Source organism: Stigmatopora argus, chromosome 5 (genome assembly GCF_051989625.1).
Source record: "Stigmatopora argus isolate UIUO_Sarg chromosome 5, RoL_Sarg_1.0, whole genome shotgun sequence".
Classification (NCBI taxonomy): domain Eukaryota; kingdom Metazoa; phylum Chordata; class Actinopteri; order Syngnathiformes; family Syngnathidae; genus Stigmatopora; species Stigmatopora argus.
The window spans coordinates 13,329,143-13,354,715 of NC_135391.1; the positions used below are offsets into that span (position 1 = coordinate 13,329,143).

The 25,573-nt window shown below is 40.8% G+C and overlaps 1 protein-coding gene across 4 annotated transcripts; it reads right to left on the reverse strand.

Annotated features, from left to right (window-relative positions):
- Positions 1 to 551: 551 nt before the first annotated feature.
- nsd3 (nuclear receptor binding SET domain protein 3) lies at positions 552 to 23,377 on the reverse strand. 4 transcript variants are annotated; one of them, XM_077600552.1, is made up of 25 exons: positions 23,057 to 23,377; positions 19,239 to 20,089; positions 17,970 to 18,206; positions 17,725 to 17,887; positions 17,494 to 17,648; positions 16,079 to 16,741; positions 15,235 to 15,397; positions 15,064 to 15,164; positions 14,264 to 14,309; positions 14,049 to 14,179; positions 13,718 to 13,843; positions 13,504 to 13,630; positions 13,223 to 13,423; positions 12,097 to 12,276; positions 11,216 to 11,362; positions 7,660 to 7,816; positions 7,172 to 7,374; positions 6,976 to 7,088; positions 5,912 to 6,058; positions 5,709 to 5,831; positions 4,228 to 4,344; positions 4,014 to 4,155; positions 3,719 to 3,825; positions 3,425 to 3,629; positions 552 to 2,343 (listed from the first exon to the last, which is right to left on the reverse strand). In XM_077600552.1, the coding sequence occupies exons 2-25, from the start codon at positions 20,043 to 20,045 to the stop codon at positions 2,060 to 2,062; spliced, it is 4,845 nt and encodes a 1,614-aa protein (XP_077456678.1). In that variant the 5' UTR covers positions 20,046 to 20,089; positions 23,057 to 23,377; the 3' UTR covers positions 552 to 2,059. The 4 variants fall into 4 exon arrangements, with proteins under 4 accessions (XP_077456678.1, XP_077456680.1, XP_077456677.1 ...); XM_077600554.1 differs by having other exon boundaries at positions 11,216 to 11,239; positions 17,970 to 18,209; XM_077600551.1 differs by having other exon boundaries at positions 17,970 to 18,209.
- Positions 23,378 to 25,573: the final 2,196 nt, after the last annotated feature.

Sequence of the window (25,573 nt, forward strand, 5' to 3'; positions counted from 1 at the left end):
TTGTGCCATTTTACCAACAAAAAAATATATAATCCAGACTACAAATAACACATGAATAAATAATAACATTCAAGTTTTGGTGGTGTGTTGACATAAAAGTGCCTTAACGACTGATGACCAAGATGAGAGAAAAGTATTGGGGGGAGAACACCCAAGCGGAAATGCTAACAAAATTAAACAACGGTACATATGTAAGTGCAAAAAGAATGTGGAGGCAAGTTTCATTTAATTTAATGCCACTTAGCCATAATTCTTGCATTTTGAATTTTTCCATATCAATAATCAACTCCTATGAAATGTCATTTAAATGTTTCTGCATTGGCACTCAATTGAATTGTATATAATATACATATACATATATGCATATGTTAGGGATGAGGACAAAGGCTGAGGGATAATAAACATTCCAATACTGAACTGCTTTTAACAGAAAGTACAGTGAAAAGTCACTACACATAAGAGCGGCAAAAGTTGGAATCATTACAACAATGTAGAAAAACTACCCCCCCCCCCCCCCCAAAAAAAAAGAATATATGCACCGATTACTGGTATAATGCATGAACCCCTCTGATTTTTTTAATTTTTTTCTTTTTTTAAATGTCACATGGTGATAATGAGGAGTACTGCACTGGTGTTCGACAAAGCAATTGGTATAAAATGATGTGCAATAAATACAAAAAATTTGACAGATGAACTATTTAAAAACACTGTACAGTTTGTATTTTGTACACTATACTGGACTGCGTGTAATGATCGTGATTCTCAACAGAAGAGGCTGGCAGTTATTCCAATTTCTTTTTCTTTTCTTTTTTTTTTGTGTCACAACACAGTTGAAATTCTTATGGTAATACCAGAAGAAGAGGTATCCATTTTCAAAACACTTATGTTCTTTTTTTTTTAAATATACATTTCTTTGTATATGTGACCTAACAAAAATGTGTAGTGACAAGGCATGTGAAAAGTGCTTATCAGAGAAGTTTTGGCAGAAAATATCAAAATAAAGAGGTCACAGTACACAAATGTTACCGAAACACATTGTGGCAGTAGTTCCTACAGCCGCAATGGAACTGAAGTTATCCCTTAAGGCTGATTTAAAGATACTCAGATAGCAGTGCTCGCTAGCTGGGCCCCTACTTCACTCAAGCGTGACGACGGCTCAGAGAAAATGCGAAACATACTTTGAAATCCAAAACTAAAAAAAACCCAAAATCTGTTGTGTTAAAAATCAAAATACGGAGATCGGACGCTGTTCCTCCCTGTCGGTAGTAAGTACTTTACAATATTATGATCCAATTATGTACACGTGAATGCGCGAAGAAAAAAGTCACAAGTACTTGTGTCATGTTATACCAGTACGCTATATACCATTATACAGTATTTCACCTTAATAGGACGATTTTCACAAGGAGGTCTGCGCAACACCTAAACAAAGAAATACAACACTCACTGAGATGAAGTGAGAAAAATCTGCCTGCAAACATGAACAAACATAGATACGTGTATAATTATATTCATCTATAGCCGTAAGTATTATTTCAAAAAAAATGATTAAAGCAAAGTCGGAATGTAGTGAGGGCCTAAAAAAAATAAAAAATAAAAATTGCACAAAACGGCTGCCTCTCCCTGTTCGCCAAAGAGGAAGTGGAGGGGCTTGATGCGATGCGGGGTCATGTGAGGGGTCGCAACGGGGCAGTGGAAGTGTGTGGGAGACGCCAGCCCCAGCGTACAGCAGGTAAACAAGAGGTGACGCTGCGTCTTCGCCACTTCATTTCCGTCAAGGAGCCGGCGCCTGGCGACGCTTGGGGATTATCCCCGAGGGCGAGCGGGACCGGGTATCGGTCCGGGATCTCCGCACTCTTATGTGTTAGGTGATGTTTTCCCAGCCAGGTGAACGGCGTCCGGTTTCCTCTCCTAATCTCACTGCGCCAGCCAAAAAAAGGAGTTCTTCAGCGTGTCTCGGCTCAGGAGGTCCGACGAAAAACAAGAATAAAAAAGTAGATTCCCTTTTAGTAAGCTCAGGTAGGTGAAGCGCCCAGGGGGGGTCGGGGGTGGTTGCGCTCTACTGGGAACGAGGTAATGAGGGCGCCACATCGTCTCTCTGCGGTTCCTCTTTTACTGCCTCCAGGCTCGGAGGGGAAGTCGGTGGCGGCTGAGTCGAGCCAGGAAGGGAGGCCAGTGGACTGAGGGGGTCGTGGCTGGTACAACAGGGGCGCTCTTCCAGCGAGGAGGCGGTCAGCGCCCCCGCCTCGTGGTCCGGGCAGAAGGAGCGAGGGCAGAAGTCGCAGAGAGACGAGGCCGGTGACCCGCAGATGCTGCAGTCGTGCCACGGACACTCCCAACGGCCTGTGGGAAGGAAGAGCCTTTTAACATATGTTGCTGGTAGGAAAAAAAAAATGGAAATTGTCAAGAAAAAAACCGAAGCAGCCGCCAAATGAGCAACGTGGACAAATGCGACGGAAGCCGATGAATGTGGAAAAATAACAGCAACATTTGTTGTTAATTTTGAAGCAGACAGGCTAACTTGTGCTCAATAAAAAGTTGATGGCTGACTGTTGTTGTTAATTCCTTTTAAGTAGCAATAAGATTGTTTTAAATGTGTGCTTAATATTTCATAGGCGGTCATTATCGTTGCTGCGTTTTGCACATAGGATAAAAAGGCCATTAGGAAAAATATCGTTAAAAAGGGCCCCTGGTTAAATGAATCTTAACGTGGGAGTTTTTTGCACAGGATACAGATTACCATAATTCCAGACTATAAATAAGCATTTTTTTTTCGACTGGGCTTGTGATTTAGTACTTATTTTTCACTCGGCGATCCGCAAGAATGATGTTCTAAGTGTGTCCTTTACTTTCACAGCTACCAAAGTTATTCAGAAGTGATCATGTGAATAAAATAGTCACTGGACTTGGTAATGATTTGGGGCTCAATCGAGAGCTTGTTGAAGTTACATTGTGTTCTTTCGGCTATAATTGTTCTTTCGGCTATAATTATCTGAATAGTTACTGTTAATATGTTAACAAATGTCTTTTTAGCCTGTTATGTCTAACTTAACTATGCAATTTTCCTCGTTCTGTACATTTCAAATCATATTCCAATCCAGTATTTGGAAGAAAGTCACCTCTTCTTAACTCATTCACTGCCATAGATGGGAATACACAGCCAATCCATTTGAACTGGCAACAATTATTCCCAGTTCAGATGGATTGCAAATCTCCTACCATAAATGGCAAGCAATGGGTTAATGCATTAAATGCAAAAGATGTGTTTTCATTCAATAAACTGCTTTTTTCCCCCCTTGTCAATCCTTTCATTTTTGACACGGCATTTTCTCGTCAGGGTTGTGGGGGGTGCTGGAGCCTTTCCTAGCAGACTTCTAGCAAAAAAAGGGGAACAAATTGCTAAACTGATAGATTTCCTCATCACCATATGGCGGCTTGGAGAGGTTGAGACACAGCAGGTGGTACGCCTTGGGACACTCCTTTCTGTCGCACATGACGAGCTCCCCCCCCCCTCCGCAGCAAAAGCAGAAGTATTCGTGTGTGTGTTTGCCCTCCAGCCTTAGCTTCCGCTTCTTCTGCCTCAGCTTGGCATTCCTGGCCTTCTCCTCTTTCTCTAGCACCACAGCACTCTGGTGTAGAAAAAAACAACAACCCAGACATTGTGACAAGATGCTCCAAATGATTTTGTGCTTTAAGAAGGACAGTAACGTGCACTTACCGTCGGTTGCACCCCGAGGAAACCTGAGCAGTTCTCTGATCCACAGTGGCAAGATGTTCTTCTGTTTCCCACGCAGTGCAAGTTGTAATTGAACGTCAATTCGGCGCCTGCACACAGAAGGCATTTCTTTAAACTCTTCTAAACTGATGTGGAGAAAAACAAAATCTTGCCTTTTTTTACTCCCTGATGCTGAAAATGGTCATTTGCAGACCCAACAATTAAATCTGATTGGACATCTACAGCCCCCAATTACAGAAACGAACACTCAATGTCTGCCTCAAGGTTGTCAACTCACCGGATTCTATATCACAAAGGGCAAAGAGTCCAATGCGGACATCGCCGTTGACCGTCCACTTTTGGGTTTCACAGTTGGGGCTGCAGCTATGGTTGATGAACCTGGAAGAATTTCCTTTGGGACCGGCGTCAATCACGCGGTCCTGGAAAGGGCAAAGAAAGAAATTACAACAACGTAGGGTAAGGAGAATGTGGGTTTTTCACTATGTTGTTACCTTAGTAAGCGTTAACATGTAGAAGTTGGTGACGTGGTTTTCATGAGCGCGTTTAATTCGCTGTTGGCATTCCTCTGAGTCAATGACCTCACCGACGTACTCCGTCACAAAGTCACCCTGCAGGAAACATGATGCATGTATATACATGGATCTGGTTTGTACCACTATAAAAAATAATAATAAAAATAAATTGCACACTCGAGGTTTCAGGATGGGAATCTAAGAGCGTTTTTTTGTTTTTTTAGAATATTTTTTAAGTGATTGATATCATACCTTTCAACCTGAGCCAATTGCTCCCCTTATTAATGATTGCAATTCCCCTTATCAAGTGACCGTACAAATGCAACGGAGCACATATTTACTCACATAGGCCGCACTTAAAAGTCGAAATTTTTCCCCTAAAGTGGACGTGATGCCCAATCAATCGGTGCGCTTTTCGTATGCAATAAATTCAAGATTCTATAAATGTCGGTCTATGACGCTAACAGCTTGACTGTCTGGGTACATTGCTTGCTGACGTGCTATATTTATATATACTGAAAAGGTGGGCGTGTGAAATGGGAATGCATCTCATGCTTAAAGCATGACAATATTAGCAGTCGACGATGACGTTTTCATTTGCTACAAGTGACCGAGACGATCCGGATTAGAGCCGAAATGGGTATAACGAGATCGGTTTTACAAAAAACGTACAAAAAAAATCCCGTACAAGTTCTTATACGGCGTACACAATTTGAAATCATCAAAAATGTATAAAATATGGGAAAAACGTATAAGATGACAGATATGTGATATTTAACGTAGGTAAAAATATGAAATAAATAAAACAAAAATAATAGTTTCAGTCTCAACCATCAAGCGTCACCATTGGCAACTGGAACCAACCGCTCTCCATTGATTGAAAGAATGACGATAGTTTAGAAGTGTGAAGATAAGTGTGTTTAACGAGTAAATTATTCTGTTATGTTTCAAGGTTTAAGTTTCAACTTACTGGGCCTCTAACTAGACTTTAGTAGACTTTATGTGAGTTTCAGACCGCCAAAGCACAGCAATGTTAATGTGCTCTCATGACCATGTGATATTAATAAACTGAGTTGGTGGGCGGCGTGGTCAAAGGGTCTTTGACTATGCCAGCAGTCAGGACCTCTCATACAACCATGCTGATTTAAACCTTGGATTTCTTGCACTGAGAGTCGACAAATCTAAAAAGAGGCAATTGTTACATAAAGAAATGCCCCAAAACAGGTAAGAATATGATGGTTAGCCATGGAAATATCAACAGATTAACTGTGGGCTATGCATTCTGCAGGCCATAAGCGACTCTCCCTGTGGGAAATATCAGTTCTTTTTAGCCTAAGGTGTGGGTACACTGGTTTTATAAAATTGCCCTTTTCAAGATATTGACCAATATTTTATTAATTTTTTACTTTAACTTACTTCAAGATCATTGAAAAAAAAAAGATTGTGTTCGTAACACCTACCTTTCTCAAAGTATGAACAGTTCTAAGACCCCATCCGCAGCCTTCTGTCTTTATCACCTCCGTCCCCGCATACAGGCGCTTGGAAAAACCCTGGTTTTCGCAATTTTCACCCGCAGCACATACCTGTGCCATTTTGGCAAGAGGTTAACAGGCACCCCTTGACACTCACTGAAATTTCTCAAGAGACGAGGAGAGCAACAAACCTGAGGATGACACTCATACTGCAGCATGCGGTTGAGACACTGCGAGTCGAGGTTGCACGGATGCTCGTCTGTGGGCCGACAGTTGCAGCGTGGGATTTCGGACAAGTCGGCAACGTGCATGTGCACTTTCCCCACGGGTTTGTTGGACTAACACAGAAAAGAACACAAATTGAAGAAGTTACTACAATACGGTGCATTGATACAGCAGACACCTGAAGGGGTTTAAGGCCCAGTTGCTACCAGGCAGTACAATACATAGTCAGTTGCTCCCATCAGCTGTCAGGCTCTTCAACAAAAAAAATGGCTGAATATTAAGACCAACCGTATGTATACATGTACATCTATGTGTATGTATGTATATGTATATATACGTGTTGCTGAAAAAAATAAAAAAAAATAAAAAAATCAGCAACACGCTTATTTATTACCTATTTATTTATGTTTGAAATGTATTTTCCTGTGTCTGTATTCTCACCTAAATGCTACTGTGACAATGAAATTTCCCGAATACGGGATGAATAAAGTTATCTAATCTAGTCTAATCTAATATGCAGCCAGTTCTTCCCTTTAAAAGGGATCCAATGTCTATCACTGTCAATTAGTTAAGTAATCATTCGCACCTACAGGAAATTTAGAGTGTCCAAAGAAACTGATAAAGAGAAAGAAAGGTGAGGCAAAGTTAGCTTTTTTTTTTTTACAGGTTGAAGTTATCTTTATAGAACGAAAGATCGCCATGTATGAACCAGGGGATCATAAGCTAGAAAAATACAAGTATAAACAATACGTTCCTATGTATCCCTCATCATATCTTTGAAGAGAACAGGAACTTTGTGAACAAGCCTAAACATAGTTCCAGAACAGCAATTGATTGAGTACTGTAAAATTATACATGATTACACAAAAATATACTCCTTGTCACTAAGTATTTTCAGCAACTGACACTCAAAGTCCTCTGCCAAGGTGACAACTGAAGATACCTTACCTCTACACCAAAACACAGGTTAACAGATTTTTCGACCTCTTTGTGAAGTCATTCCATGTTATCATTTTGTCTCTTGAATTACCTTTATGAATTTGTAGGGTGGCGGTTTGCGAGATTTGCGCTCCTGCTCCAGAGCCTCCCTGCTCTCCCTCTGGGCTTTGAGCTCCTGAAACCTGCGGGCTGCTTCTTCCAGTGCTGAAACAAGCCATTGTGTTTTTAGAAACATATTATGTCAACTGCTTTTTAGGTCGAGGAACCCAAGACCTTGAGTAAATTACCTTTCTTGAAAGTCTTGTTGATGTTAATCTGACCCGTCACAAAGTTTTTGTCGTTCTCAACGTAAGGGAAGACGCGCCCCTGATTAATCCAGTAGTAGTCATGGGAACCGAAGAAAAAGACTGGAAAATCGCCAATATCGTGGCGAAGGCTCTGGATGTTCGACGGGACCAAGCGCGGGTTGCAGATCTCTGCCGGCCACCACCTGCACGACAAGAGAGACATTATGTCAGACCGTAGGTGGTGAGTTAGAACAATTAAAAACATGTATTTTTCATTCTCATGTCGTATTTATATTTTATTTATGTCGTAGTTATTTCAAATGGGAAAACTTTATTTGAGATACGAGTAAATTGATACACTAGCTCAGTCCCGGAATACAATAAGTTCGTATCTCAAAGTATTACTGTATTATAGACAGCTAAAAAAAATGTTTTGTCCCTTCTCAATAGATTTTATACAAAGTAGTTATTCGTTAATCCATGCATACCTGTAGTTTCCCAGTTTGACCCAGACAATTTGTTTGTAGTGAGGCTTCTTTCCAGCCCTACAATCGCTACAGGACCACGGCCCTTCTGGCATCTCCATCTCCAAGCACTCCGGATGGAAGGAAGCTGGGCATGAGTCGCAGCACAGCAACTTGCCTCCTACATTTGTGTGTATGGATGGACACGGGTATGAGTGTGTGTGCAAGTATGTTTGAGGTGGGGAATGAGTATGTAAAGAAAGGAGGAGGGCATCGTTAGGCTTTAAGAACTTTAAACCTGGACAACCTCTGAATCTCATTTGCAGACAAGCATGAGAACACTCTGAAAGTATTCAAAAGGTTGAACAATGCATGAGAGTAGCGGGTACAGTGGAATCTCCAAAGTTGAACACCCCCCGGAGTGGTAAAAATTTGGATTTTGCATGACATTTGTGGGAAAATAAGTCGCACACAAACAAAACTTGCGAGTGTCAACCGTCAACAGGGCCATAGTCAGGCGAGATATCGGCAAAGGTGGTGGACCTTTAGACTTTTCACACAAAAGTAGCAGTTATGGTGACTGCATCCCATGACTGAGAACTACAAATTGACGACAACCGACAGCGCAAATTGCATTTTGTTCTCATCACATCCGCGCTTCGTTAATCAATTGTTTTAGATTTGTTCCGTGCTCGTAACAATTTTGAAATCCGTCCCGAACTACGACGACCAGACTGACTTGCTACATATCATACGCATAGCAAAAGTTCATTACGTCTTGTTCCACTTAAACTAATCTTAATAGATTGGAAGTGGATTGCCCTCATAGTAACAAATATTTGTCAGGATGGTTGTACTTATTGATCAAATTATTTTTGAGGTGATAGTAATTGTTTAAAAAAAAAAATAGATGAGCAAGGGGGCATTGTTATAGGAAGGAAAAGGTGTGACAATTATCAAAACGAAGGTATGTACAATTAATTTGTTACCAAACTGATGCACAATGAATGAATGAAGAATGACAAAGAAGCTTGTTTCCACATTTGAATTGACTAATATGCTTCTTCTATACATCTTTAAAGATTGCCAAATTGTATATACTAATTTGATTTAATTTAATTTGACTACATCCGGTATTGTTTAAGTATAGGAGAATTTAAATTAGAACATGAAAAATCAGATTATGTTCAATTTTGAAAGTTCCACAGTACACACAAACGCACACATACGTCAAACTGAAATATATAACGTCTATTCAAGGCTCTACTTAGGGCTCCTTAAGGACAACCATGTTGCAAAAAGTGGCTAAAAAGGTAGGCCACACCTGTTTGAGGTCGTGCACTTGGTTACCACTTTTAAATGAATCAGTTATCGCATGTCTGACAATCAGATTCAGAGCACTGTACCTAGGTCCTGTCAACTTGTACACACATGCAGAAGCAACACAGGACTCCAATCAGCCAGAGATCATGGGTTTAAAATAAAAAAAATCATTTAAAAAAATGGCAAAAATAAATAAACAAAGCTGCCGGCATGCACTCCTGCCAATAAAGCATCCCCATCACACATACTGCACCTTACACAGACCAGCTTGTATGGAATTTGCTGTACTCATTTTTTTGCCCATAACATATTCTCTCCAATATGTTGGAATTTCTGCTCCAAGCTTATACTCTGATCATGTCCTCATTTAAATTCCATCCAAGACGGGTCAAAGGTGTAGAACGATATGCGCCTGAAATGTCAGTTCCACTGTTGATTTCACTCCGAAATAAAACTTAAATTGGGGTCAGGGTTGAAGCAAAGGGGAAGCTGCACGTGGCCTTTTGCGTAATTAAAATCGGCCCACAATGCTCAGGCAGAGAAGCGGTGCACCTCCACAAACCACAGACAAGAACTTAAACCAACGCAGAGCATCCAGCATCAGAGCGCTACACCACCGTCAGTATTCTTAAATCGACCAATTAAAGTCAGCAGGGACATATTTGCCATGCATTTACAGCATACATAGTTCATTACCCAGCAAAATCTTGTTTTACAATGAGCCTCATGCAAAAGCCAGTGTTCAATTATTGATTGGTGCTTGATCGACTGAGAACACTGCGTTGCATTCACCAATGACTGATATTCTATTTAGTCATAAAAAAAAATTGTATTGAAATATTTCCTTAACAACCAAAGGAGGCAGGTAAAGCCGTTTTACATTTCACAGTACATTTATAAGTTTTTGGGTCATTAATCATAATCACCATAAAAAAATTAAGATACTTAAAGTACATGTTTTATTATATATATATATATATATATATATATATATATATATATATATATATATACATATACACATATACACATAGTACATATATATACATATACACATATACATATATATATACACATATACATATATATATATATACATATATATATACACATATATACACATATACATATATATACACATATACATACATATACATATACATATATATTTTTTTATTATCATCTCACAGCTTAATTGGGATCAATCAACTGCGACATGAGCTGAATTGTAGTTGTTTAAACGGAGAAGAGGTAATAAATCAACATTATAATTATGTTAACTTGAAGGGGTTATGATGAGATGAAATGTGTTTTTTTTCCAAAGTGGTCGATCCGCAGAACAATGATTTGACATAGAGATACCCCAATCTCCATTATAGTATCAGTGTTGATGGTGTTTGGCTGAAATTATTATTGTAATAATACTAAAACCTTAGCAAATGTTTTACCACCCTCTTCTAACTCTTTTGTCCTTCTAAGCATGCAGTGTCGTGTTTGACAGCTATTAAAATGGTTCTTTAAAAAAATGAAGCTGGTTGGTTTCAGCTTGTTACTGACATTCCACTTACAAGTTTACAAAAAACTAGCTAAAAACTAAAACAGATATAATTTGTTGCATTTAAGCATAATGTAGCTATAGGCTGGCGAATAAATAGCATCTACTGTATGTCACAGTATAAACCCTAAAATGCATTTTGAGGTATGAGCTGTCTTCTGACTTAGATTTTGAATTGAGAAATGCTTCTTTGTGCCTTGTTCCGAAATATTTGAACAGATAGTTACAGTATAATATATTAACTAATAAGGTTTTTTTTAATTTACTTCTTGGCTGCCACTGACAGCCTGTAAATTAATTAGATACCATCACTGTCAATGGCACTGAAACCTTTGATTTTTACATTTATCTTTCATTCGAGTAAGTGTATATTAAAGCCAAAGCGATCATAATGAAATGATTCTTTCTTTAATGAATCCAACTGCCAGTTCTCAGTTAAGATGAAAAATTGAATTAGATTTGCTTTGCATGTGACTCAGAGTTCTGTTAATCAAAAAGATATTCGGGGTGAGGTTATCTATTCAATGCACAATTCTGCATAGCAATTATTGCCGATTGAACTAGCCAATTAAGGTTGTACCACATGGCACTGCAAAATCAAAGTGGCATTCAAAAAGGGAGAAACGGATCGGGACGGGAGCAGGCACAATACAAACACAAACCCGTGGGGACGAAGGAGAAAGAGAAAAACTGTTCAGTTACCTTTCCCAACATTCTTTTTGGTAGCTGACGAAGGAGAGGGAATCATAGGTAATTTCAACTCAGCACGATTTGACTCAGTCAGAAGGTAGTGGGACTTATAGGCATATGAACTTAATATGGTGTCAGTAAGGTCTTGCACTAACAGCCCTACACAAGACACACAGGAAGAGACGGGGGTGAGCCGCAGTCAAAAAGAATTTTTTTAAAAAATGTATAAAAGGGAAGAAAAAAAAAGAGAAAGAACAAACACTGTCTCTCACACAGACGCACAGCAAACGTAAGTAACATGTAAAAACAGTTTGGCCCAACACAAAGTGGCCGGACAGTACAATGGACTCTTTATTTAAAAAAAAGAAAATCAAAAGAAAACCAAAGAGCCTTCGACATTTCTCAAAATCGACATCGAGGACATGTGAGAATCTTTGTGCAAAAGTGCAAAGTAACAAGCTTGGCACTTTGTAGTCAAAAACAAACAAGTTACATTTAGCAGCCCTGAAAAAGTATCAGTACGTCAAAAGTCCTGGTTCCACCGTGCAGTAAAGTTCAGTTCAGTATACAGTGACAAGTATATAGATATATCATTTCTCTCTGCTAGTGCGTGTGCCAAGAATTCACAATTGAAATCCATACAAAAGGTAAGAGCAACTGAACTTTACTGCTTGGTGGAAACAAGGTTGAAATACATGTGAGGTTTAGCAAAAAACAAAAAAAGGCTTCCCTAAATTGACAAAAACCTACGACAATGGAGGGCAAAAGGTTTTGTTTTCCATGTCGCAGTAGAAATGATGCTCTTTTTCCTTTGAATCAACGAAAGCTTCCCACATGATACCTTTGTGTGTCAGTTCCAGTGTGCTTTTTGTGTAAGACGGGTCAGGGCTTACCTCTTGCGCACAGGAAACACCAGCTCACGTTGACTGGAGAAATGAGGAGGCCGTTCTTCTTGGTGCTACCGTGGCTGCTGCAGATCATGATATGATGTGTGAGGATGGCGCTGCCCGCCGCCACGCAGCTGTCCCCAGTGTGATACGCCACTGGGCAGCGGATACAACGCATCAGGCGACCTGGACGGAAGAAAATATAGATTACAAGGGGGAGCATTATGTGATAAAATTTGTGATATAGACTGAATATATGTTGAATCTTTGCCGTCCTTGGCTCTAGCGTTAATCAGTCTATGGGTAAAAAAATATCAATTTCGTCAGCAACTGCACATGATTTCGCCAAGACTCGATTGTTCTGTTGATTATTTTCTCAATTAATAAATAGTGTAAATCAGGGGTGTCAGACTCGGGTTGGTTCGCGGGACGCGTTAACGTCAACTCGATTTCATGTGGGCCGGACCATTTTAGATATAATATTTTGATTTTTTTTTATAAATGGATTAAAAGCCCTGAATATTCAGTTTTTTATAAATCTAAAACAATGTTTATTTTAGCATTTTTTTATATATATTTTTAGATTTTACAAAATGATTTTTGAACTAAAAACACAGAAAAAAATGATTAAAAATTACAATTATTGATTTAAAAGGGGGAAAATCAAGAAATTTAATATACATCTATACTCTTCATTTTAATTTGATCCTAAAACAGAAAGTTACTTTCCCGGGCCACACAAAACGATGCGGCGGGCCAGATTTGGCCCCCGGGCCGCCCCTTTGACACGTGGTGTAAATATAACACGTTTTGTTTAAAAATTCTATTATATATAACCAGAGCATGATTGGAAATTGAGAGTGCAGACTTTGTACAAAGAAATACACTGATTAAAATGTATTGATTTGACTGGGGTCAACCCTTGGCTACCATGGTGGTGCCCCCCACCTGGTTCTTAGGCTCCAGCAACTTGTTTAATTTACTTCAGTTGTGGTTACGTTGCCTTCTTGGCCGTCTTGTTATTTTCCCTTGCAAAGTGTTTGGAATTAGCTAAAAGCACCTGACACTTCCAAGCCACTGTACTTTACTCGTTGCAGACCCCCCAAAAAAATCTGTAAAAGGACATGTTCACCTTTGCTGGCACGTTGAAGGTCTCGCTCCAGACAGCAGGTAGCGCAACAGTGCTGAGGGCAGCTAAAACCTCCACCGGTGCTGCTCATAGTCCCTGGGAGCTTCTGGACACAATCTTCATGGTAGTAACACCCGCAACCGGTCACGGAGCATCGTATCACCAAGTTGCTTGCTTTCTTACAGCTGAAACACTCGTGATTGCCTAAAAAAAACGGTAACAGAGAGACCACGAATGCAGAAGGTAATGAGCTAGTCACCGCCGAAGATAAACTAACCACTTACCATTTCTACATTCCAGGCAGGAGAACTTTCCTTCTGGTAGTGACGTCATACCAAGACACTCGAGGTGGAACTGCCTGTTGCAGTCACCTTCGCACACCACCAGATTTTCACCGTACACCTCACAAATCTATATGCGGTACGTAAATGTCACACAGAAGTCAGTATTTCACAGCTTTTTGTGCGAGTTGAGCGGGATACTTGGATTGCTGCTGACCTGACAGACGGTGTCACTCTTCCCAGTGCTGCCGTCCTGACGGGACAAGCCAGAGTCCACAGACTGAGTGTCTGAAGCGTCTGCATCTGCAGCTGCTGGACTATCAAGACTCTTCCCAAATAAACCCTGAAAGAGGGATCAAGACTTAACATTGTCATGTGTGTCCATAAATTACCGTTGGAGCCAATTTTGCACAGATTGTATGTATTAGAAAACATTGTGAGATAAAAGGTGTCTTATTGACAGGATTTTTGACACATTAAAACGAGTTGAGCTAACTAACCAGCTGTAGTAGTTTGTGTCTTTGAGCCTGTGTTTTCTTAAACCTTACCTGTGGATCGTTGAGGCCTCTTGAGTCCGAATCGGACGTGTCTCTGTACTGCGAGGATGCCATTTCCACATCGGTGGATGCTCTACTCCGTTTCTTCAAGGGTTTGCAGGCGTCAGATATTTCGCTGGCTCCTGAACAATGACAACAAAGTAAATCAATAAAAGAAGGCTTTTGTATTAAATCAAGGGCAAGTATAAAGTAGCGTGATCGGTGACCTTTCTGGAAACCTGCCCTCGGTGCAGCCTCGGGAGCCATCTCCGCCTAAAATGATAAGATGAAACAACTTTTCAGAGGAACTGAGGTTAGGTTTTGCATATTCATTTTGCTCATTTTAACCATGACCATCCACATTAAATATACTGTCTGAAAATGTATTACCTACAATAACTTAATACTCTATTTAAGACCTTATCTACTTATCTATGTATGTTGACTACTTATTTATGTTGACTTCTTATTATGTTGACTACTTAATTATGTTGATTACTTATTTATGTTGACTACTTCCTTATGTTGACTATGTATTATGTTCACTATGTATCATGTTCACTACTTCTTTATGTTGACTATGTATTATGTTCACTATGTATGTTGACTACTTATTATGTGGACTACTTATGTGGATTAGTTATTAGGTTGACTACTTATTTAATTATTAATTATTTATCGATTATGTTTGCACTTTCTGGTGAAGGTTTAAATCTCATTATACTTGTATAATGACAATACAGGCATTCAATTCAGTTCAATAAATTACTTTTTAATTCCATGCTTTTGAAGGGCCTATGGGGAACCTCATCAAAATAATATTTTTTATAAAGGTTCTAATATTGATAATGATACCGATACTACTTTACAAGCTTTGATATGGAAAGAGAACTGTGCAACATTGTATACAAAAAACTTTACTTTGGAAACCACTTTTAATATGTTTGATGTCATCTTGCCATGTACATAAATGATCAAAACAAAACTTTTGATGTATAACAGTGTTAATAATACTCATTCTCGATACCTGTTCCTTTTTGGTTTTCTTTTTCGGAATGAGGTCATTGCCTCTTTCGGATTCCGACCTGCTCCTGACTGACCGCCGCTGCAGCTTCCTCTCCTGTGAACCTAAAAAAAAAACACGAAAACATTGAGCTTTCTGGTTACTTCGCAGCATCCAGTCGGTTGTTCTACAAACCCTGTGGACTGCTGTGTTGAGAGCCGGGTGAGGACATGGGCTGGTTTCCCCCATCCTCGCTCCTCCGACTGGCGGGGGATTCCCTCCTCTCCTCACACTCTTCCTCCATATCGTCCACATCTTCATCCTCCTCCGGACTGGGCTCGGCTTTAGCTCTGCTATCCTGTGTAGAAAAACATAGGGTGTATGAGTGGCACATTTACTCGTTGGCAAGTGGTCGTGCGTTATCCTATTGTGAGGACATTTGAGTGCATCATTTTGGGAATATTTTGAAGGGAATACAAAAGCAAACAACCCCCGATTGGTTGCATCTGAAAGTCAGGGTGGAGGCGGGGCAAATAGAGCCAACTTGGGAGAAGAAAGGCATCAAAATTTAAAACAAAATTAGAATTAAGTTTAGTGCAAGGTTAGACTAAACTTATTTTTGAGTGTGTCTGCATCGCAATCCAAGTTCATTTAAATTTGTTTATGTTATGTTACGAGCGTGTTGCCGTGGAAAAAGTCTGCTCCCCCCTCCCTGTCCGTCTCTCTCTCCCCTCCGCGAAATCCGTCCAATTTTAATAGTATTAAACACATTTTAGTATTATTAAACCACTATTTATTTGTGACTTTGTTAATAGATGGTGAATTAGAACAAATAAAAATGTTTTTCCAATCCAATATCCTGTTTTTGGTGTTTTTTCAGAGGGTTGGAACGAATTAATTTGTTTTTGGTTCATTTCAATGGGAAACGTTCGTTTGAGTTACGAGAAAATCGACATACGAACTCAGTCCTGGAACGAATTAAGCTCGTATCTCGAGGTACCACTGTACAAGCTATGTGAAGATTTCATGCTTCACCCACCTCAGGCGAGCAGTAGCCCAGGTCAGGTTGCCTGCCTTCTCCAGTTACTCTCTCCTCCTCTACCTCCTCCTCTACCTCCTCCTCCTCCTCCTCCTCCTCTTCCTCATCTTCCTTCTCTTCTTTTTTAGGCGAGGGAGCAATTTTTTTCTGCAGGAGGGGCCAGTCACACTTTGTAATCTCAACATTTAGCCTTTTCATGGTGATGGAGAGAGGCAGAAGTTTTCTAGCCGCTGCAGTTTTCCACGCCCTGACTGGTGCTGGAGAATCTTGCTTGGCTCCCGCGTCAGAACCGTCTTGTTGAGGGGAATCAGACTGACTCTGGTCCCCCCTGAGGTTCTTCTTCTCATTTGAGCCATTACTGTCATCTGCGTTGGAAATGCTACACTGGCGGCGTGGCAACTGTCTCCGTTGCGGCTGTTCTCTCTCAGGTGACTTCACTCCTGCGTCTTCCTTCTTATTGGTTGAGTCACTGGAGCGCCGGTTGCGCTTCTCGGGGCGGCCAACTGGTTTCTTGGCGATCGGGGCCTCGTTAGGGACCGGGTCGACGTAAATGAAGGTGTAGTTGTCAATGCGCTCCTGGCGCGTCATCAGGAAGGCGTCCTCTGCGTGGCCCACGCCCACTTCCCATTGAGCGCGCTCCCTCTGAGGGATAGGCTTTAGAAGCTGGAAAGGAAAATGTCCAAATGATTGGTTTTCATTTTAATCTGCTGAAAGGAGATCAAATATGAGACTTTGGCGACTATTTCGAAACCACGCCGATCAAATTTAATGCCTCTCAGTGGCATGCGTGTGATTGGAACCATAATCATAATATGATGGACTACAAGGAGCAGAGTCACCTATTAGCTAAAATGTGTAATCAATTTTTACAAAAAGAAAAAAGAAAAAATTAATACGATTTTAAAAGTTCAACAAAATAACTGGTCATACATTTGGAGTGGATGAAAATAGGTATCTCAAATTTTAGGAGCGAAACATGGGGCAGTTTATCACAGAATTCAATAACATGATGTGATATTTTCCTATATCTCGATTATTAAATATAAAACAATTTCCAGTGGTTACAATTTTTCAGGTATTTATAGGCAAATCTCCCAAATGAATCGCGATGATTTTTAAAAAGCAATTAGAGAACAGAGTGGCCTTTTCAATACCGTTATTTAAAGATGAATTCCATTTTATTTTCTTGGGCAATTACGGCCTCAATTTTGTACAAATTTCCTCATGCCTTTTAAAGTCAGATTTTTTCCTGTTCAACAATTTGGAAAATTTGAAAGGCGAACCTAATTTTGTGGGTAATAATTGAAACTGTCAATCATCTTTAGCATTAGAACATAAAAAAGCATGAATCCAGTTAACTTACCATCAAATGTAAAAACACCCCCAAAAAAGCAAAGATTATTTAGCAGACATACTTTGTGTTTTTCCACAGTGTTTGTGGTCTTGCGCAGGGTTTCTGCCTGGAGCTCGTCAAACTGTTTCTTGCCCTGGTATATAAAGATCCTCTTCTCGTGAATCCACGCCCTCTCTGCTACACTGCCAAAAAACTGGACGTGGTATTCCCTGTGACCTGAATGGCAAATTACAATGAGGCATTGACTTTTTTCGTCCTTCACAAAGCTGTCCAAAGAGCTACGAGTTCCTACCTCTGGTGTTGATGCGTGTGTGGACCTTCATTTGTGGGTCAGATGATACCATGCAAGGCCACCATGGGTAAGTGCCCACCTTGGACCACACGAGATCTCCAATGACAAACTCTTTGCAGAATCCTGTTTCTTGGATCACTGAGGGTTGATTGACTTTGGGAACCTGAGAGCAAAATCTTTCCTTAAAATGCCATTTTTTTTAAAAAATCTGGGTTTATTAAGCAGAGGAAATTTTGAGTGTTCACCTTTGGTTCAATTTGAATAACCGTCTTCTGAGAGTTGTCTGTCTGCTCTGGTGTAGATTCTCTCGGCTGAAGTTGGATGTGGCAGTCCACTATTTGGCCCGTGGTACTCGCTTGGCATTGGATGGGCTCCAAACTCTGCTCCTGGATGTGGAGCGGAAGCTTCGCGCTCTTTTTCCTTTTCTCCTTCTTCCTCTCGTGTCGGCGCTGCACTTGAGCTGCCTCGTTATTTTGAGATTCCTTCTGAAGAGAAAGAGAAAGTGAGGGAATGAAAACAACTTGAGTTCATTTGAAGTCAAGGAAAATTGTCCGATGTGTCCGTCTGTACACGCTGTGTCAAATCTTGCTTACGAAAGATGCTTAAAAGAGCAAGAAGTTTAAAGTAGCAGTTTTCTGTGAGGGATCTGCAATATAATACATTACAACTAGGGGCAATTTAGAGTGTCCAATCAGCCTACCATGCATGTTTTTGGAATGTGGGAGGAAACCGGAGTACCCGGAGGAAACCCACACAAGCCCGGCGAGAACATGCAAACTCCACACAGATGGACATGACCTGGATTTGAACCCAGGACTCCAGAGCTGTGAGGCCGACGCACTAACCACTCACCCCACCGGGCCGCCCATGGTGCCGTCCATATTGTAATATTACAAGTTCAAAATCCTTTTGTTACTCATTTTTTTCATCAATTTGTGGAGACGTAAAGTTTGTGCGACCAAAAAACAGCTTTTCGTGTAATATTTATAGATTAAAGTAATCTTGAGAGGAAAAAAATCATAAAATTATGAGAATTAAATCGGTACGTTTGTTGTTTTTACATCACGTGAACCGGAAGTTGTTCTGGCTCCGCCAACTTTGACGTTTGGCGCCGTGAGGTCGCTGTGAAAAATTAGATATTGAAATACTAGTGTTTCTTTTATCCTGTTGAGAAAACTGACTTTATATTGTAAATATTGGTGACTGAGTTTTAAATCAGAAGATTTTCAGCTGGTGGTGTGCCTTGACACTTTTCCCATGCTAAAAGTGTGGGGCAAAAATGGCTGGGAAACTCTGCATCACAATGTTGGTTAAGAAAGTCAATCCCTTGACTCAATTCCCTTTGTAATTTAGTTTTTGAGTCATTTGTGTGTTTATTTGGATTAACTTTGTTTGGCTTCTTAACATAAAAATCTTAGAATGCATTATCTTATAATCGAATTGTATTTATGGACAGCACTTTGTGGCAGCTGTGGTTGAAAAAAAAGAAATTAAGTTTTTTTTTAGTGCAATACCTGCAATTCTTGCAGCAAATCTCCACACAGTGCCGTTTCAAACAACTCTTTGCCATTTTGATACGTCTTGATGATCTTCAGTTTGATCTCAGGGGAGGTGGTTTTCTTCAGCGCTGCGGTGGGAGCACTGGACGGTGAGTGGACCGGCTGTGAGGAGGGGGTACTGTCCACCAGGGAAGGTGGGGGGCTGGAGGAGGGTAGATGCAGAGGCGGAGGAGGAGGCAGCGTGTGGGTCATGATGTGAGGCGTGTGGGGAAGGTGGTGCTGGGTGGGCAGGGGCAGCGGCGGGGGGCTCTGCGGGTGGCTTTGGATGTGGGACGTGTTGGAGAGGAAATGGTGCGCGTGGGGGAGGTGATGGTGATGAAGGTGGTGGTGGTGCAAGTGGGGGTGGTGCGTGGGGAGCGGTGGCGATACGGGGGAGCGGGGTCTTTCCTGGAGACCCGGACCCCTCAGCACCGTGCTCTCCCCGGGCATGAGGAGGCCGTGCTCCGCGTAGCTGCGAATGGGCCCGTAGCCATTGGCCGAACCGTTGGGGAATTGCGAGTACATGGAGAACTTGGATTGCGGCTCGTACATGCCCAGACCCGGCGGGTAGCCGTTGGAGACGTGCGGCAGGTCCTCGGACGCTGAGGGCGGGTAGAAGTCTGCATCCAGGGCCGCATCGTAGGAGGGACCGCCATCCTCACCCGGGTCGCTGCCGGTGTCACAGGTGCCGTCCTGTCTGATGTTGGCTGAGTCAATAAGCTGAGGGGGTTGCTGAATTGTATTTCCCATGATCCCTTGCATGAAAGAGAAGGAGAAATCCATTGTTGGGCTCCGGCATCCTTAACTGTCTTTTTCTTTTACTGGACCTGTGGACATGAAAAGGAGTCAAAATCACTACAGCTGCTTTTGAGATCTCACCTTTTCACCCGAGAATGTTTAGATTTGTCGTTGAATAAACAGATACATTATATTCGTTTGCTAGTACTGTAGACACTTTTTGAGGAGTCACTACATGCAAAATACTTGAGAATTTTTGCTAAATACTGTGCGATCAATCAGATTTTTTTCTAATAACCAAACAAATGAATGCAATGGGGGAAAAAATGCCAAATAAAAGACTAACTTATATGGTCAAATGTTTTGTCAATGTTTGTACATATTGTGAACCTCCTCACAATTTATTCCACTCTTTTCACAGTATTCCAAACACCGGATATTTTATCTAATTCAAATCTTTTGTAATTGTCATAACATTTTGTTTTGTATACACCTGTACATTTCAGAATGACAAAGTATAGCTATGTATTAGATTAGTTTTTATGTAATATTTGATTTAGTATTGGACCTTAGAGTGCCAAATGTGTGTTTTTGTACATTTTGCACAATAACCCACAATATGGTTCAATGATTTATAAGTGCTACTGATTGGTGCACTGTTCTTTCTGACTGGGATTCTACAAATGCTAGTCAGACAACTGAAAATAGAATAGCACAACACATTTTCACAAAAGTCATCTCAAGGCAACATTTAAAGCCAGAATTCTGAACTGTGGTACCATAAAAGGGATGATTAGGAACATAGAGGTGAATAAGAAATGTAAACGTTCTTTGTACCTTGGACTAAATTTTGGTGTTGCAACAAATGTGGTAGTTTTTAGTCTGCTCAGGGTCGACAAAGTCACCATTGAAATACCAAATAAAGTGGTTTGATGAAAAATTTTAGGGCTACAGGAAAAAAAATACTGCACAGATAATGAAAACTGATTTGTTCAGAAGACCTTGGGTGAGAGTTCCTAGTGTCAATGTATGTATGAACTATTGGTTCAGAAAAAAATATATAGATTTTTCTTTTTTGGGTGAAAGTGATTGAACGTGAAGAATAGGTAAAAAGCCAGGGACATTCAGACAGAAGCTATAAGGTTCAAGAACAGTGCAGTGAGAAAAACATGAAAGCAGACACAGCAGCTATTTCGAGAGGAATGAGATACAGTAAGTCTGCTAAGCAGTAGTGTCAACAGAATGTTCTTTTTCAACACAAAACTGTCTAAATATTCTCTCTGAAGGTGGATAAACCATCTTGGACCAAGCCGTCAAGGAACATCTGCTTGGGTCTTTTCAGTTTGTGTTTTCTTGATTTGTGCTTCTGTTTAGTCAAACGTGGGTTGATTCTGAAGTAATTTTAAGATGTGGCCAAAAAGGAGAGGGCTCATTTTTTTTGCAGGGTCAAAAGCACTTTGTAGCAATGAGAATGTGCCAGTATTGAAGGGCGCTCGTATCAACCGTCCAGAGAAATAGGTCTTTTTCTTCAACTATCTCATCACAGCCAAGGGTCATCTTTTGTTTCCTCAAAATGAGATGAAAAGTCCATCTTCATTTCCATTCAGGTCATACCGAAGTCCAGAAATCCAGAGCAAAAAAAGCGGCCAATATGCCAACTTTCATACATACCCTTTATCACAGTAAATGTTTTAAATGGCTTCACAAGCCCTCAATTGATGAACAATAATGACATCCTCTGACTGAAACACCAAAAAGTGTTTAAATATATCCTAAATATTGCTAATATGCACAAGATCTCTTCTATTTTACGTGGTTTTACATAATTATAGTTTGTTTTTATGATTACCAAATCATGCAGGATAAAGATTTTTGCATTGGAATTGTCAAATGTTGTAAATAAAAACAAGACACATCAAGGCAAGGCTAATTTGAATTGTCATCCACCAGGAAGACCAAAATGAGCTAATTTTCAATTTAAAAAAAACCGTTTCCCTCATTGAAAGAAATAGTTCGAACATGTGTATCCTAACCATCGCATTTTAGCGGAACACGATCAACAGCTTGTACCAACACCATCCTTTCCGTCGAATAGCAAACAGGTCCAACTTCATGGAGGTTAATTATAGAGCGCCACTTTAATTATAGGGAGACATCATCAAAACAAATCCGACCAAATACTATTACAGTCGCTGTTTGAGGTTTTCAAACGACCTAATTCATTTCTCATCGCGGTTAAGCGATCAACACAAACACGCAGTGGCTTGTTATCGCCAAACAAGACAAAGATCAGTGTCCGGTGTCGTTTTCCACACCAATTTGTTGACACTTTTATTGTGTTTTAAGGTGTTTGGCAACGGTGGGGGTGGGATGCATGCATTTTAATCTGTAAGCAAAGGTGAATACATAATGGTGATTGATGTAAACATCTGTACGATGCCGTCTAACGGTCATCAAAAAAACGACAAATACGTGTAACAGGAACATTTCTGAATGACGTACGGTGTTTAAATCGTCAATGCTTGGTTACAGATGTGCGGTTTGATTCAGCGGGGGGAACATCTGCGCAGACACAATCATCTAATAGCCTTGTGAGATGCTAGCTCCGAAGCTACCTAGCCGGAAAATGAGCTGCTTGTGCTTTCTGTGTGGCTTCAGGAAGGCTTAAACCCGACATTAGAAGGGGGTTTAAGGTGATTAATGCAACAAATCTCGCGCTTATTGCTCGTAACGTGTGGGTTTGAGAACACTCCAAACGAAATAAGATGGAATGGGGGAGAAGCTAGCGCGTGCTAGGCTAACGGTACTTTGCCAATATGGCTGCCCTGTCTGGCGTGATTATTCCTCCATCACTGGCGCTTTAGGGAGAATGTGGTTGAAAACGAAGCAAGCTGTTGTTGCAAAGGGATACGCCGGCGACGAATGCACACGAGCGTGCATCGGCAGCTGCGTTAAAAGAAAATCATGCACCGAATGAAGAAGACGAGATGGCTTGAAGAGAAGCCCGAATTTTTGACGGGGAGTCGCGAAATGCAGGCAAATAAAAATGTCAATACCTTCAGCGTGTCCCATTCTAAACACATACACCAGCCAGCAACGCGTCTTCGTTTAATATAGAAGTATTGAAAGTAAAATAAAAAAAATAAAAAATAAAATGCCTTCTGTTATATTGATAAAGGGCAGGCCTATCCTTTTTCCTTTTAACGCAATTCTTCACGGAGAGGAGGCGGGGGATGTTACGCTATCTGCTCGCTACCCAATCCCAAAGCTGGGCTCTTCTTCAGTTGAGGAACCGGAGATTTTAATGACACCCTGCTAAAAACAAGAGGCTTTGGACACGGTGCGCTCCTCTCATTTGAGCTCCAGCTAGAGAGCGCGTTAAGAGGCGTTCAAAGCGCCATGCAGCACCTCGGGACGTGTAGTTCACTGTTTAATTGGATCAATGCAGCTGCCAACACTCCAAACTCGCCGTCACGCCTTCAAATGAAAATGGGAAATCAAGAATAATCCTCTGCAAAGAGAATACTCAACGCAACCTACATATTTTGCATTCAAAATAATCTCAAAAAGTGACAATCCAAGGGTGGTGATGGAAGCAATGCAATCGAAGACCTTCTTCCCAATCATTCATTCGTTTTCTGTACCGCTTATTCTCACAAGGGTCGCGGGGGGTGCTGGAGACTATCCCAGCTGGCTTCAATCACCAGGTTTGAGGACACCCTGAACCGTGAAACAAGGACACAGACAAATACACACTCATACCTTGGGCTCATTTAGAGTGTCCAACCAGCCTACTTTGCATCTTTTTGGGGATGTGGGAGGAAACTCGCGTACCTGGAGAAAACCCACACAAGCCTAGGGAAAACATGCAAACTCCTCGCAGTGAGAACCGACCTGAGATTGAACCCGTGACCCCAATTCTGTGAGGCTGAGTTGCTAACCACTCAGCTGCCGGCCCATCTTACGTTCTTCCTAGTACCTACTATTAATTATCTCTGGCATGGATCTATCCATTAATACAACAATCCATTTTTAAATCTACCCTCGGGTCGCAGGTGAGCACGCTTCTCAAGCCAAATCCATGACATCATAAATATTCAGTTTCTCACAAGAAATTGAAAATCCTCAATGTTTTGGAAATGAGGTTCATGCAGAACTTTGGCGCTTGGACTCAAGTGCTTAATCTAAAAAATGTAAGGCTAAGCATTCATTTATTTTTGAACCGCTTATCCTCACAAGGGTCGTAGGAGGTGCTGGAGCCTATCCAAGCTAACTACGGGCACCAGGTGGGGGACAACCCAAATTGGTGACCAGCCAATCGGACATGTTGCCAAGAAACAAATATATTTGTATTCATATTACTTATTTATCTATTTTTTTCACCATTTTCTCACCCTTGTGAGTTTAAGCAGTTCAGAAAATAAATGATTTTTTTTCAAAGGAGCAATAGTTTTTCTTTAAGAAATCCCAGGTCCGTTATTTTTGGGAGATTGTAAAGACATTGTTAGAAAAGCTGCCCAAATACATATATATTTTTAACCACAAATATATTTATTTTGTTCCAGTGTTATCGATGTCTAATGACAAGCAAAATGAATGAATGCTGTGACATGCAATTTAATAAAGCTCATGTGGCACATTTGAATAGTTAGTACGTATTTTTAATTTCAAGTGGTTAGCGCAGGGGTCGGGAACCTTTTTGACGAAGAGAGCCATAAACAATTCATATTTTTGAAAGTTATTCCTTAAGAGCCATACTCCAAATTTAAGTCAAGTGGAAAAAAAAGAATACTTTTGACAACATTCTTATGCGGTTGCTAATCAATGAGTATGCATTTTAGCAGTCTAATGCAAAAAAAGAAGATTAAAGCAGCACTGGACATAGTATCTCAGTTCTGTCACCAGCAGGTTCCATATTTGAGCTCACAGGTTAGCAAAGAGCCAGATGCACCCATCAAAAGAGCCACATGTGGCTCCCGAGCCATAGGTTCCCTACCCCTGGGTTAGCGTGTCGGCCTCACAGTGGGGGGGACCTGGGTTCAAATCCAGGTTGGTCCACCTCTGTGGAGTTTGTATGTTCTCCCCGGGCCTGCGTGGGCTTTCTCTGGGTAATCCCACATTCCAAAGACATGCATGGTAGGCTGGTTGGATACTCTAAATTGCCCCTAGGTATGAGTGCGAGCGTGAATGGTTGTTTGTCTCCTTGTGCCTTGCGATTGGCTGGCCACCAATTCAGGGTGTCCCCCGCGTCTGGCCCGAAGTCAGCTGGGATAGGCTCCAGCACCCCCAGCGACCCTAGTGAGGATAAAACGGTTCCGAAAGTCAGATGAGCCACTAATTTCCACCACAAAAAAAATATAATTTTCCCTCTAAAAGGGAAACGTGAAAATCTTAATTCTTTTTCTGGTCTTGCAGGAATAAACTTCCGTAATTTGGCTCACCTATAATCATGTAGGGATTTTTTACGGTGCCGTCAGATTTATATATTTAAAACAAATGTCTTGTTATGGCTTTATTTTCTAAATCATGAGCAAAACTTCTTACTCAATCTATACGATCTTTGTTCTACAATC